The sequence below is a fragment of the Hakea prostrata genome, unplaced genomic scaffold (genome assembly GCF_041222555.1).
Source record: "Hakea prostrata isolate BN-2017 unplaced genomic scaffold, UWA_Hpros_2 contig_13, whole genome shotgun sequence".
Taxonomy (NCBI): Eukaryota; Viridiplantae; Streptophyta; class Magnoliopsida; order Proteales; family Proteaceae; genus Hakea; species Hakea prostrata.
Genome location: NW_028291132.1, coordinates 450,162 through 466,005, shown reverse-complemented (window position 1 = coordinate 466,005; position 15,844 = coordinate 450,162). Strand labels below are relative to the sequence as shown.

General features: G+C 41.2%; 1 protein-coding gene across 1 annotated transcript; it reads right to left on the bottom strand.

The window, feature by feature from the left end:
* Window positions 1–10,111: 10,111 nt before the first annotated feature.
* On the bottom strand, window positions 10,112–11,371 carry LOC148999351 (uncharacterized). The gene has a single exon (XM_089141233.1). The coding sequence runs from the start codon at window positions 11,369–11,371 to the stop codon at window positions 10,112–10,114; it is 1,260 nt and encodes a 419-aa protein (XP_088997359.1).
* Window positions 11,372–15,844: the final 4,473 nt, after the last annotated feature.

Sequence of the window (15,844 nt, the reverse complement as noted above, 5' to 3'; positions counted from 1 at the left end):
GTTAGACTTGGGCTCACGGGCGCTTAAGACCGGTAACCAACTCGTGAGAGGACATGAGAGCTTCCCGTTTACCATATGTGGATGATCAATAGGGTTGATGAGTCCGTAGTCAGGGACTATGAGGACTCTAGTGTGAAGGATACCGGAAAGGATCGTCAGGCGACGAGGAATGGACGTATCTGGATCTGACTTGATGTAACTAAGTAGAAGACTTGCATTTGGCTAGGTTTTACCCTGACATGCACCAGTACTTATGCCAAATGGTTGTGAGAGAGTGTGTTGACTTAACCCCCTGCCATGGTTTGTCCTGAGGGATGAAGGACCCATTACCAATAGGCTGCTCAAGACCGGTGAAATGATCCGTGAGAGAATCCAAGATATCTTAAATGGTTGAGGATGTGAGCGGACCTTCCTAAAGAAGTATGGTGCTATGACTTAAAGCGTGTCTGCCAATAGAGACCAACATACATAGAGTTAGATTCATTCATTCATTGCTTGTCTCATGTCATATTGCATTTATGTTTGTTTTGGAAATTCTGCCATTTATGTTATTATGGATTTTAATCGCTTCTACCGAGTTTCTTTGAAACTCATTCCCGTATTGTACAATGTTTGTTAGACTATCCTGCAGGTACTGAGTACTATGACGGTCCCTATGAAGAAGCGCAAGGCGAAGAGGCATATCTCCAGGAAGGTGATTGCGGTTACCACAATTACACTGAAGATCCCGCGAGTGGTTATGCTCCGTACGATGCTTAGTCCGACCATTGAGTGGAAGCGTCCTTGTGCTATTTATGAGATTTACACTTATAAGGATGTTGTCTATAAAGTGGAGAACAATTTAGTTACCCAATGTACTTGCTACTGGGATTAGATTTTGTCTAGTTTATTATCTTTTAGAGCTACTTTTCCGCTGGTTGTAAAGTGGGATTTTTGCCTCACTTTACTTATCTGTTTGATACTCTGATTATAACTATCTTTCTGATTTATTTATGATTCATTCTTTCCTTATTGGATCTATGGTTTATCTTCCGCACTTTTATTATGATTGTTCATGATTATGTTATTGTTTATGTGGGAGGTTGATCACTCGATACCTGATCTTCGGGCTGTGGATCACACTCTCGGGTATGCCAGATAGGGTACCGGCTGGGAGGACGTGACAGAAGAAACTCAGTAAGGTAGTTAATCCATAACATCATAGATAACATGTGGCAAAACATAACATGATGCAATGCAGTATAAAACAAGTAATGTATGTATGCATCTAACTCTATGTATGCTGGTCTCTATGGCAGACATGCTTTAAGTCATAGCACCGTACTTCTTAAGGAAAGTCCGCTCACACCCTCAACCATATAAGATATCTTGGGTTCCCTCAACCATTTAAGGTATATTGGGCAGCCGGTTGGTAATGGATTCTGCATCCCTCTTGGACAAACCATGGTAGGGGTTAAGTCAACACACTCTCTCACAACCATTTGGCATAAGTACTGGCGCATGTCAAGGAAAAGCCTAGCCCAATGCAAGTCATCTACTCAGTTACATAAACTCAGGTCCAGATACTTCCATTCCTCGCCCCGGGCGATCCTTTCCGGTATCCTTTCCACTAGAGTCACGGATATTACTCACCGGACTCATCAACCCTATTGGTTATCCACATATGGTAAACGGGAAGCTCTCATGTCCCCTCACGGATCATTTCACTAGTCTTGAGCGCCCATGAGCCCAAGTCTAGCCATATGCAACCCTCCAATAAATGGCCCCCACAATGTGATTCCCGTCCTCTCACGGATCATTTCACCGGTCTTGAGCGCCCGTGAATCCCCATTGCTACCACGGGTCGTTCGGTCTCAATACCCTTCCGAATCGGGTCTGATATAACAGGGGTGTATCCTAGCCAAACACTACTAGACATCCCTAGGTATGACAACCATTGGCCAGGGAAAGTGTCGATGGGCAGCCCCGAAAACATCCCATACTATTTTCGATAATGTCCAAGGACAGAAGTGTCAAAAGGACACCTCCCAATCCCAAACCAAACTTAATCAAACACATTCTCAGATCAGTCATGACATACACAACTAGTAGTTCATCATATAAAAGAGACTGTAAAAGCAACATCAGATTAAGCAGTAATAGGTATTTCATATAACATAAATAATGAAAAAGATGATATAAACAAGTGCTACTGTTCCCATAGTAGGAGATCAGAATTAAAATACAATAACAGTAGGTAATCTCATAGTTTCATAAAGTAGAAACCAGAGATGTGAAACCCAGCCCTGACCCTAATCCGGAAACTCTGTTTATTGTAGGTCCAGTGACCCGAAGTAAGGCAAGAAGTCATTTTTGGAAATTTTGTTGAAGACTTGATGGCTGGATTGGAACCCATGAGTGTTGATGCTAGTTTCCCAATGGTGGAAACTGCACCCAGATGAAGATTGGATTAGTTGATGGTCTTGGAGTGGTCTCTGTATTGATTCAAATACATTTCTAACTCCTAGGTATGTCACTCTAGAGGTGTGCAAAACCCCTTGATGTTTGGACTTGATCTGAGCCTTCAATTCCCTGTTTTGATGTTGCTGTCTTGATTGGTCGACTCATTGGTCGATTGGACCAATCGACCAATCAATCGACCAATTGATTATGTTTTTGAAATTTGAATCCTGTCACTTCTATTTAAGTCTAATCTCGGGAATACTCGGCCTCATCTGCCTTCTAAGCCTCTGGAACGAGTTAGAACCCTAATCTAACCCATTCCTTGCATTCTTTGGTGATCTCTTTCAAAGACTTGAAGAATTCTTCATCTTTCTACGGCAAAGGTATGATCTCAACCACTCTCTCTTCTATCTCTGATTTTCTTTCTTTTATTCTGTTTTCAGTGAGATCAGAAAAGTGATGAAGCATTCTTGTAATCATCAATTCTCTGATCTCACCATATTCTTTAAGACTCATGATCATCATCATGATCTTAAACCCTACCTATTGAATTCTTGAAAACCCTAACCCTAATTCTTTGAAACCCTAATCTGTGTTATTATCTGGAGAACTTTTGGTAACCTCCCTTGTGAAGGAAAATCTTCATGAGTAATATTGTGTTAACCTAAACTTTATCATTGAATGACCCTTCTTGTTATTCTTGGCTAACAATTTATCTCCCTTCATCCAGATCTCACAATTATTTTTCCAAGGGAACCAAAAAGGGTAAACCCTAATTCTTGGGTAAGATCAAGAACCTCTAGTTTAATCATGGTAACCCAATTTTTATGTTTCCTTTACTAGATTTGAAGTCATATCCTAGTTCATTATCTTTAATCTTTCTATTTTTTTCCCTCCTAACCAATGATAACCCTAATCAGGTTAACCTCATGATTTCTAGGTTGTAACTTGAAAACTTGTTTTGAGCTATAATTTGATATCCTCTATACCCTAGAATACTACCATGATAATTCCCCTCTTAATTGTACCCTTTTGAACCATCGAATTCGGTTTTGGATTCTCAAAATTCGGATTCTTGCAGGCCACTGTCTGCATTGGTCGACGGTCCAATGAGACCAATCAATCGACCAATGAGTACAGCAACCTCAATCTTGGTCTGTTTCGATTTATTTATGATATTTTTCTTTATGCATCTTCCCTAACATGTTGTGTGCACTTGTTTAGGACTGTCTTCTCAGGTTTAGTCAAGATCATACTTGATTCTTTAAGATTCCATTCAAGTTAGAAGGTAAGGACAATTGATTCCTTAACTACATAGATTGCTTGTTCTCTGGTTTCTACTTTATGAAACTATGAGATTACCTACTGTTATTGTATTTTAATTCTGATCTCCTACTGTGGGAACAGTAGCACTTATTTATATCATCTTTTCATTGTTTATGTTATATGAATTACTTATTACTGCTTAATCTGATGTTGCTTTTACATTCTCTTTTATATGATGAACTACTGGTTGTGTATGTCATGACTGATCTGAGAATGTGTTTGCTTAGGTTTGGTTTGGGATTGGGAAGTGTCCTTTTGACACTTCTGTCCTTGAACATTATCGGAAATAGTATTGGATGTTTCCGGGGTTGCCCATCGACGCTTTCCCGAATCAATGGTTGTCATACCTAGGGATGTCTAGCAGTGTTTGGCTAGGATACACCCCTGTTATATCAGACCCGATTCGGAAAAGTATTGAGACCGAACGACCCATGGTAGCAATGGGGATTCACGGGCGCTCAAGACCGATGAATTATATCCGTGAGAGGACGGGAATCACATTGTGGGGGCCATTTATTGGAGGGTTGCATATGGCTAGACTTGGGCTCATGGGCGCTCGAGACCGGTGAGTTATATCCGTGAGAGGACATGAGAGCTTCCCGTTTACCATATGTGGATAACCAATAGGGTTGATGAGTTCGGTGAGTAATATCCGTGACTCTAGTGGAAAGGATACCGGAAAGGATCCCGAGAGGGGAGGAATGGAAGTATCTGGACCTGACTTGATGTAACTGAGTAGATGACTTGCATTGGGCTAGGCTTTTCCCTGACATGCGCCAGTACTTATGCCAAATGGTTGTGAGAGAGTGTGTTGAATTAACCCCCTGCCATGGTTTGTCTTGAGGGATGAAGGACCCATTACCAATCGGCTGCTCAAGACCGGTGAAATGATCCGTGAGAGAATCCAAGATATCTTAAATGGTTGAGGATGTGAGCGGACTTTCCCTAAGAAGTACGGTGCTATGACTTAAAGCATGTCTGCCATAGAGACCAGCATACATAGAGTTAGATGCATACATACATTACTTGCTTCATACTGCATTGCATCATGTTATGTTTTGCCACATGTTATCTATGATGTTATGGATTAACTACCTTACTGAGTTTCTACGAAACTCATTCCTGTTGTATATTTCTTTTTGTTAGATTATCCTGCAGGTACAGAATACTATGACGAGCAGTACAATGAAGCACAAGCTGATGAAGCGTATTACACGCAAAGCACTGGCAACGATCAAGATTACTTTGATGATCCCCCGGCGGATCAAGCTGCGTACTACTTTTGAGAATGGCATAGAGTTAGAACGGATTCATTGGATTGATGAAGTCCATACTTATGAAGACGTTATCTATAAACTTGAAGACGCTTGATCTTAGTTTATTTATTAGTACATTTGTTTCAGTTGTAATCCCTTTTGATTTTTATACTACGTTCCACTATTTTGTGAGTTTCCGCCTCACTTCCCCCCTTTATGATATCATTGGATATCTGGTATCTTTCTGCACTCTGATTATTCTGATTGTTCATTTCTTGTTTTGAACCTTGTTTATAATATTAAACCTTGATTTATTTCTGTTCATGATTATGTTATTGCATATGTGGGAGGATGATTTCCTCGATACTTGATCTTCGGGGCTATGGATCACACTCTCGGGTATGCCAGTTAGGGTACCGGCTGGGAGGATGTGATAGAATGGTATTAGAGCCCAAAGTTCAAGGAAATCCTAACCACAGAAAACAGTAACAGAACATTCCTGAGTCATAGATCCAGAAGTGACTCATCTACTCTTAGAAGTGAATAATAGAACACTTGGACTAGAAACTATTAATGAAGCATAACTGGATAATTCTGAATAATGCACAATAATTATACTTAAACAATTGTCACTTAATGCAATAAAAGAAAGGTGCATAATACACAATAATAAAGTGAAACAAGGAGAACTTCATTAACTTTAAGAAAAGTTTTACAACTGCTACATCTGAAAAGCATAAATGAAAATCCTAGTACAGCATATCTAGGTGATCTCCTCTGATCTCTGTAAGCTCGGAACTCCTCTGAAAGCTGAGTCACCTGATACTCTATCCTATCCTGTCGTAACTCCATCCTCTCATATAGCTGCTTCTGTCTGACCTCCATTCTCTCCAGCATGGAAGTCATCGATCTCAACTGTGCACTGAGATCCGAAGTCTCTGGAACCGCATGAGAAGGACCACCTGTCTTGAAGTGCGAGGAAGGGAAATCGTGATGCTCCGGCACTGTCTCGTGCATCTCAGTATCATCTCCGGCCTGATCATCATCACTGTCAGGACCGATATCCTCTCCACCATCCTCTGACTCCTGCTCATCCTCTGTCTCATCATCCTCCTCACCCTCTGGACCAGGAGATCTCACTGTCTGTGTCAGTCCATCTGACGTACCATCCTAGTCCCCATGACCTATCCTCGTGGACCAGTGTCCACTGGCGTATCCTAGAAACTGACCCCGAAATGCCTGAAGATCAAAGTCAGTAACCTCCCATAGCAAAGATTCCGCATGCTAGGTCGCAGAACCAGATCCAGCATGACCTGCTGTATGATGTAGGAAAGGTCAATCTCGAAGCCCATGTAAATCCGATAGATGACCATGGCCTCCATCACTGTAATCCTATGGTGATGACCAGCCTTCGACATGATGTTTCGACCGACAATGCGACCGATAACTCGTGCAGAATCTGTCATCTGTCCGTTGTTCCTCGGAGTGAAGCACCGGCGGCTATCCCACAGTGTAGAGCATATCTCGCGCAGCTCGTATGGCATCAAGTAGCTATCTATAGCTGCTCCTGCAGGTATCCATACGCACTGATCTGGATAGTGAGGGATCCGCAAGATCTCGGCTAACGATCTGGTGGAAAAGCGAATCTGAGTCTGAAGGACCCTGCTCCTGAGGAAAAGTCTAAGTGGATGCCCTGGACCTCTAGCCTCCTCGGTGTAAGTAAGGTTGCTGAAGAACAACCTCACTAGCTCAAGATATACAGGCAGATCATCTGTGAAGAGATGAGTCCACTGCAAGGTGTCGAGCCTCTGCTGTATCCTAAAGACCCGAGGCTGGCGAAGGTGTAATAGACGTCCTAGCTCGATCTGGCAGTAGCTGAAGTAGGCCTCATACAGGAACTCGGCCTGTGGAGTGTCAAAGCGATCTGGTCTCCGGACATACTGTCTAGGCTCTGAAGGAACCTGACCTCTACCTCTGAGTGCCCCTACTATGCGACCTCTACCTCGTCCGCGTACCCCTCTCGGCATAATAAATATCTGTAGAAGAGACAATGACATAGTTGGTTAAGTGCTATTTCAAGATTTAAGCCAAAAGGGTATTTTCGTAAATTTTCGAAAAATTTCAAATTTGGGGGAAATTTGATTTGAAGATACTAGCATGTGCATAATACTTGGAATTGCATGTCTATGAAATTCATTTGATAAAATTCAATCGAAAGCTTGATCTAAAGCGAAAAAATCAGCAAGAAAGAATTTGGGGATTTTGCATTCTAGGTCAAAATTGATTTTTTGAAAAGTTGAAATTGGTTAAATCAAACTATATGGACATATCTACCGTATCATTTGGAGCATGTAGCAATTGATTTCATGCGAAAACTCCAAGCGGTTTGTGAGAAATCAAAATTTTTCTAAAGATAACGATTTCGGTACGAAAACTTTGCGAGAAGTGCAAGAAGGTGTTAGAACTTGTTGTCTATTCATGGGCAATATGATGCAATAGCAAGCAGCTCAGTTTAATCAGATGTTGACGGGTTTCATGACACTGCATAATGAGACTCGTGCTGGTGTTAATGTGAATCCTCATGCCGCAGTTCCAAATGCGGGTGGCCTTGCTGGAACTCCTCATACTCGTTTGATGGATAGTTTTCTGAAGATGCAGGTGCCCAACTTTACTGGTGTTACCAAGGATCTTGTTGGTGCAACCTAGAGGGGGGGGGTGATTAGGTTGCAACTAGTGGATTGTCCCAATTTTTCGGTTTGTGCGGAAATACAAAGTAAATTGAAAATTCAAATGAAATTAAACAATACAATCAACCACAAGACAAGTATTTTTTAGTGGTTCGACTTTGCAAGTCTACGTCCACTCCTCTCTTGGCCTTAAGAGAGTATTCCACTAGTGATTCTCTTTCAATACAATGGGTAGAGATCAAACCCTTTACAATCTTTGTTACGGGGCAAGAGCACCCTTTACAACCTTTGTTTATCTTAGGGCAAGAGCACCCTCTTCAATCTTTGTTCACGGGCAAGAGCACCCAACCAATCTTTGTTCACGGGCAAGAGTACCCAAAACCAATTCTAATCTACCTAGACGAGAATTGAAAACAGTTACTAGAGAAGGATGTTACCTTAACAAGAGGTGTGACACTTTACCTCTTGTGTGTGTGTGATGCAATAAGAGTTGTATGCTCAAGATATGAAATGCATGCACCACCAAAGCCTTCAATCACCTCAAGCTTGACTTCCACAAGCTTACTTTAACACCTTAGTATGTTCTTCAAGGTTGGGGAGAAGGTGAAAGGCAAAGCACAAGGCTTTCTTGCAATTTGGGAGCTTTAGGATCACTTGGGGAGTGGGTTATCAAGTGTGAGTGTTGTTACTCTCAAATGAGGTGAATTGGGTTTATATAGAGCACCTTTGAGTGCCAAAACCCAATCCCCAACGGATAGAAAACGGACACCTTGGTATGTTCTTCAAGGTTGGGGAGAAGGTGAAAGGCAAAGCACAAGGCTTTCTTGCAATTTGAGAGCTTTAGGATCACTTGGGGAGTGGGTTATCAAGTGTGAGTGTTGTTACTCTCAAATGAGGTGAATTGGGTTTATATAGAGCACCTTTGAGTGCCAAAACCCAATCCCCAACGGATAGAAAATGGACACATTTTTGTCCTGTTTTTCAGCCCAGACGGACGTCCGTCTGGTAAGACGGTCATCCGTCTCAAAAGTATCCGTTGCAAACAGCTGTAGAGGATATTCTCTTTAAACTAGCCGTTATAGTCAAATCTGGGCCAGACGGACGTCCGTCTGCCCAGACGGACATCCGTCTGCCCAGACGGTCATCCGTCTGGCCTGGACTGGCTCAGACGGACATCCGTCTGCTAGATGGAAATTCCGTCCGGCCTTCTGTTGTTTTCTGAGAAACAGAGTTATCAGTACAGACGGCCATCCGTTTGCTCAGACGGCTGTTCGTCTGAACTCTATTTTGCTGACTTAAGTTGGGGCTGGGACATGGCTTGGGTTTTTGGACTTTTTGGTCAACCCTAAGCATTGTACACCTCACTAACATGTCCTAGGTCACTCTAGTAATATGAATTACGTATAATTGATGCATTTACATGAATGTGTATGCGAGAGTGTTCTAAGCCCTAATTCAACCTAAGTCTTGATCTTCGACTTGATTTTGTGCAACGGTCTTCATGTCCATCTTGGCATGGTCATCTTGACTTAGACTTCATGTCCATCTTCATGTCTATCTTGGCATGATCTTGGCTTTGACTTGCATATGGCTTTGACTTGGAGTTGGTCCACTTGTTCTCATCTTGAACTAAAACATCATAACTCAATATAGCCATTAGTAATTCATGCTTATTATCATCAAAACCAATAGAGGCTGATGTGGCAAATGCTAACATGGCATTTCCCAACAATCTCCCCCTTTTTGATGATGATAAACACATGAATGATTGGAAAATATGAATGATAATTAATAGCAAAGAAACACTCATTCATATGCATGTTATTTTCATGTTTTTCCATGGTGAATTCTAATTCATGTTTGTTATCATCAAAACATGGTGAATTCAAGTTTCATGTTTGTTATCATCAAAACCAATGGAGGCCGATGTGGCAAAATGCTAACATGGCATTTTCCAACAATCTCCCCCTTTTTGATGATGACAAACACATGAATGAGGGAAAATATAAATGATCATTAATAGCAGTCGATGCTCATTCATATGCATGTTATGACATGTTTTCCCCATGAATTATTATCTAATTCATTCATGCGGTTTTCTCCCCCTTTTGTCATCAACAAACAATATAGGAGCTAATGAATTATCTAATTCAAAATTATATAATTTATAGATTTTTTCTCCCCCTTTTGTTATCAACAAAATATAGGAGATGCTTCTCCGCAAATAACTCTCCCCCTTTGTTATCAACAAAAATAATGCATGAAATGCTCTCCCTCAATTAACTCTCCCTTTGTCATTGACACAAGCATGAAGAGCATGAAGTGCTCCCCCTCAAATAATTCTCCCTTCTTAACTTATGCTCCCCCTGAATTAATGCATAAGTTAACAACTTCTCTCCCTCACATATGCACTCTCCCCCTACATGAATGCATAAAAGGAAAGAGAATGACATACTCTTTCTTAATACCTTTTTCAGGGTCCTTAATAATTTTGAACAATACTCCAAATGAGTTGTCCCTATCAATGTCATCTATTAATCCGTTATCATTATTGCTAATGGAATTACGATTATGGGAAGAATTTACCTCAAGGTCTTCTTGTTCTTCCATGGACTTAGCCATTAGAGCCAAGTTGATTCTTTCTTCCTTGGACTCCTCCTCTTCTTCCTCCTCACTTGTGTTGTAGGATATGTTAGCCATATACGGGCACTTGGACTTGATGTGGCCCGGTTTCCTACACTTGTTACAAGTGACATTAGAAACATAACCTTTTTTCTTAGAAGGATCTTTACCTTTGTGCTCCTTAGAGGATTCTCCTTTGTGAAGATACTTCCCTCTTTTCTTTTTGAGAAGTCTCTTGAACTCTTTGGCGATTTGGTAGAGCTCACTATCCAAGTCTTCTTCTTCACTCTCACTTTCTTCTTCTTCCTTGGTGGCACTCTTTAGAGCTATGGACCTCTTCCTTCGATCCTGCTGCATGCTTGCTTGCTTGTCTTCTTCAAGCTTCGCTTCATGAGCTAGCAAAGATCCCATTAGCTCATCAATGGTAATTTTAGACAGATTCCCCGCTTCTTGAATTGCTGTCCTTTTGGGTCTCCATGAGGGTGGAAGGGCTCTCAGAATTCTTCTAGTTATGTCCTCATTTGCCAATTCTTTTCCAATGCTATACAACTTGTTCACAATGTTAGTAAATCTACTAAATAAAGAAGTAATATCCTCATAATCTAACATTTTAAACTCTTCATATTGAAGCATGTAGATGTCTAGGTTCATCCTTTTGATATGATCAGTCCCTTCATATGTGACTACCAACTTATCAAAAATTTCTTTGGCACTTTTGCAAATGCCACATCTATTGTAGACTTTTTCACTTAACGCACATTGCAAAAACATTTTTGCTTTGTGGTTTAATTGAATTTTGACCTTGTCAATCGAAGTCCACTCGGTTCTAAGTTTGGGTACCTTATGGCCATGTACATCTGTTTTGAGAACCTCATTTGGTCCACATGTTATGACGTCCCACACATCGATATCATGTGCACACACAAAGTCCTCAAACCTATTTTTCCAATAGGCAAAGTCTTCTCCATCAAAGTATGGAGGTCTAGCGGTGTTAAAACCTTCGGTTCTTGAAGGAGCTTCATAAAAAGGAAAGTCCATGATCTTTAACTCTTTTAAAGATTGATTTCAATCTTAATTTGAGCTCCCGCTCTAATACCAATTGTTGGTGCAACCTAGAGGGGGGTGATTAGGTTGCAACTAGTGGATTGTCCCAATTTTTCGGTTTGTGCAGAAATACAAAGTAAATTGAAAATTCAAATGAAATTAAACAATACAATCAACCATAAGACAAGTATTTTATAGTGGTTCGACTTTGCAAGTCTACGTCCACTCCTCTCTTGGCCTTAAGAGAGTATTCCACTAGTGATTCTCTTTCAATACAATGGGTAGAGATCAAACCCTTTACAATCTTTGTTACGGGGCAAGAGCACCCTTTACAACCTTTGTTTATCTTAGGGCAAGAGCACCCTCTTCAATCTTTGTTCACGGGCAAGAGCACCCAACCAATCTTTGTTCACGGGCAAGAGTACCCAAAACCAATTCTAATCTACCTAGACTAGAATTGAAAACAGTTACAAGAGAAGGATGTTACCTTAACAAGAGGTGTGACACTTTACCTCTTGTGTGTGTGTGATGCAATAAGAGTTGTATGCTCAAGATATGAAATGCATGCACCACCAAAGCCTTCAATCACCTCAAGCTTGACTTCCACAAGCTTACTTTAACACCTTGGTATGTTCTTCAAGGTTGGGGAGAAGGTGAAAGGCAAAGCACAAGGCTTTCTTGCAATTTGAGAGCTTTAGGATCACTTGGGGAGTGGGTTATCAAGTGTGAGTGTTGTTACTCTCAAATGAGGTGAATTGGGTTTATATAGAGCACCTTTGAGTGCCAAAACCCAATCCCCAACGGATAGAAAACGGACACATTTTTGTCCTGTTTTTCAGCCCAGACGGACGTCCGTCTGGTCAGACGGTCATCCGTCTCAAAAGTATCCGTTGCAAACAGCTGTAGAGGATATTCTCTTTAAACTAGCCGTTATAGTCAAATTTGGGCCAGACGGACATCCGTCTGGCCTGAACTGGCTCAGACGGACATCCGTCCGCCAAACGGAAATTCCGTCTGGCCTTCTGTTGTTTTCTGAGAAACAGAGTTATCAGTACAGACGGACATCGGTCTGCTCAGACGGCTGTCCGATTGAACTCTATTTTGCTGACTTAAGTTGGGGCTGGGACATGGCTTGGGTTTTTGGGCTTTTTGGTCAACCCTAAGCATTGTACACCTCACTAACATGTCCTAGGTCACTCTAGTAATATGAATTACATATAATTGATGCATTTACATGAATGTGTATGCGAGAGTGTTCTAAGCCCTAATTCAACCTAAGTCTTGATCTTCGACTTGATTTTGTGCAACGGTCTTCATGTCCATCTTGGCATGGTCATCTTGACTTAGACTTCATGTCCATCTTCATGTCTATCTTGGCATGATCTTGGCTTTGACTTGGAGTTGGTCCACTTGTTCTCATCTTGAACTAAAACATCATAACTCAATTTAGCCATTAGTAATTCATGTTTATTATCATCAAAACCAATAGAGGCTGATGTGGCAAATGCTGACATGGCATTTCCCAACAATCTCCCCCTTTTTGATGATGATAAACACATGAATGATAATTAATAGCAAATAAACACTCATTCATATGCATGTTATTTTCATGTTTTTCCATGGTGAATTCTAATTCATGTTTGTTATCATCAAAACATGGTGAATTCAAGTTTCATGTTTGTTATCATCAAAACCAATGGAGGCCGATGTGGCAAAATGCTGACATGGCATTTTCCAACAGATCTCTTGTTCCCTAACAAGTGGATTCGTGAGTTGGAAAAGACTTTTCGTCATCTGCAATGCTCCGATGCTCAAAAGATTTTGTTAGCTGAGCATAAGTTGCAGCATGAAGCCGATGCTTGGTGGACTTCCACTCGGCCTGTTTTTGAAGGTTTGCATGCAGGTGTTGTAACTTGGGATTTATTCAAAGAGGCTTTTTGCATGAATTATTTCTCTGAGGCGGTAAAGGATGCAAAGGAAGCTGAGTTCATGGTTCTCGCACAAGGATCCTTGTCTGTGTTAGAGTACCAACAAAAGTTTGAGGAACTTCATTTCTTTGCTCCGGATTCTCTGAAGCCTAATATTTCTAAGGCGAAGAAGTTCTTTAAAGGATTGCGCCCTGCCATTAAAGGCTATCTCACTGTCCAGCCTATAGAGAGCTATGCCCAAGTGGTGCAGAACTCAAAGAAGTTGGAAGAGAATGAAAAAGAGAATGCTCGCGTGCAAAGGCCTTGGCAGTCTAGAAACCCTGGTTTGGTGGATCGTAATGATCGGCGCTTTGTGAGACCTACACCCTATCCCACTCCTGCTTTTCAGCCTAGGAGTATAGGTCAAAGCCCTGGTCTCCGACAGCCTGGTCAGTTTCAGTATGGCGGGAATCGACCACCAGTGAATGCGAATCCTAAGCCTTTTGTTCAGAAGCCTCCTGTTGCAGCTGTCCCGGTAGGACCGAGCAATCCTATTTGCTTCTACTGTAAGCAGTCCGGTCATTTTGCTCGCGATTGTCTGAAGAAGCCTGTCCAGCAGCCTATTCCAGTGGTGAAGAGTGCTCCTGCTCCTCCCTCTGGTAGAGTGTTCAGTATCTCTAGTACTAAGCAAGATGGAAGCCATGATGTGATCACAGGTACATTGTCAGTCGCTTCTTTTCCTGCATTTGTTTTATTTGATACGGGTGCATCTCATTCATTCATATCATCTGCATTCATTAAGAAGACTGACCTAATCCCTGAGAAATTGTCTAGTTGTTTATTGATTAGTACACCTACTGGTCCTATTGTGAAACTAGATAAAGGATTAGTTAAATGTCCGGTGTTGGTTGGTAAGATAAACTTGGAAGCTAATTTGGTACTTCTTGATATGAAAGACTTCGATGTTATTTTGGGAATGACTGGTTAACAGCCCACAATGCTGTATTTCTTTGCTCCTCGAGAATGATTCAATTCAATACTTGCGTAGGTTCAGTTTTTGAATTTCAAGGTGAGAAAAGACGGGTTGGTAAAAAGATATTGTCCGCACTGATGCAAATCTACACCATAGTAGATGATGCTTCCTCTGAAGGCAAGAGAAAAGTGGAGAAAAGAGTTGACGAAGTCAAAGTTGTCTGTGACTTTGTTGATGTCTTCCCTGATGATCTATCGGGAGTGCCTCCAGATAGGGATGTTGAGTTTTCTATTGATCTCGTCCCTGGTGCCGCTCCGATATCTAAGGCTCCATATAGGATGGCTCCTACTGAGTTAAAGGAGTTACAAAATCAGTTAAATGAGCTCATTGAAAGAGGTTTCATACAACCTAGTGTGTCACCTTGGGGAGCTTCGGTCTTGTTCATCAAGAAGAAAGATGGTAGTATGCGTCTGTGCATTGACTACCGTGAGTTGAATAAGTTGACTATCAAGAATAGATATCCACTGCCCCGGATTGACAATCTCTTTGATCAATTGAAGGGTGCAGCTGTGTTCTCAAAGATTGACTTAAGGTTTGGATATCACCAGTTGAAAGTGAAGTCAAGTGATGTCTTCAAGACAGCTTTTTGAACAAGGTACGACCATTATGAGTTTAGAGTCATGCCTTTTGGTTTGACTAATGCTCCTGCTGTGTTCATGGACCTCATGAACCGAGTCTTCCATGATGTGCTCGATAAGTTTGTAATTGTCTTCATTGATGATATTCTGATCTATTCAAAAAGTGAAGAAGTGTGAAATCCCCCAGATTTCTACCCCTTTAACCCGTGGTTTTATGACTGAGAACCTGGGCCTTGATTCGGCGACAATTGTGGACCATTCAATTCGAGCCCGAAGGTTTGGAAATTGAACAAATGTTGGTAGATGATCCTTATAATGACTCAAAAACTCTCCTAAAGTTTAAGTGAAGAGAGAAGATTAGTCTCGATAGTGTAAAAATGATAATTTTGGAATATCTGTAGATCAGTGATGGAGAATCTGATTGACGTAAATAATATATCAAATCGAAGATCGTCGAAAGACCTTTCCAACGAGTCAAAGATCATCAAAATCGGAGTTCGTTTGGGGGTCCAACCATGGACTAGAAGTTTGGGCCATTTGGGTGAACCAACCCCCACCCTATTTTCTGTTTAGGGGCAAAATTGGAAATTCGGATTTTTAAACCCTATTTATGTTTTATCTCATCCGTAAACACATTTTTTTGAGGCTAGAAAGAGGCGGAGGCTTTGGAGAAAAGGAGAAACGAAAGAGAGGAGCGATTTCCATTCTTCCGAAGGTGTCTGTGATCTGAATCTTCGCAAAATCATTACGAAAGGTTAGTTTTCTTTAATGCTTCTCTTACTCACAATTTTGTGAGTATTTTCTCTCCTTTCCTTTTAGGGAATCTTGAAAGGGAAGGTTGTTAGGTATCTTGGATGCTTTCCTTTATTATTTTAATGTCCCTTCCTAGTTTGTGGGAGTGATATCTTTTCTCTTCTATTGAGGGATCTGTGAAAGGGAATAATGATAG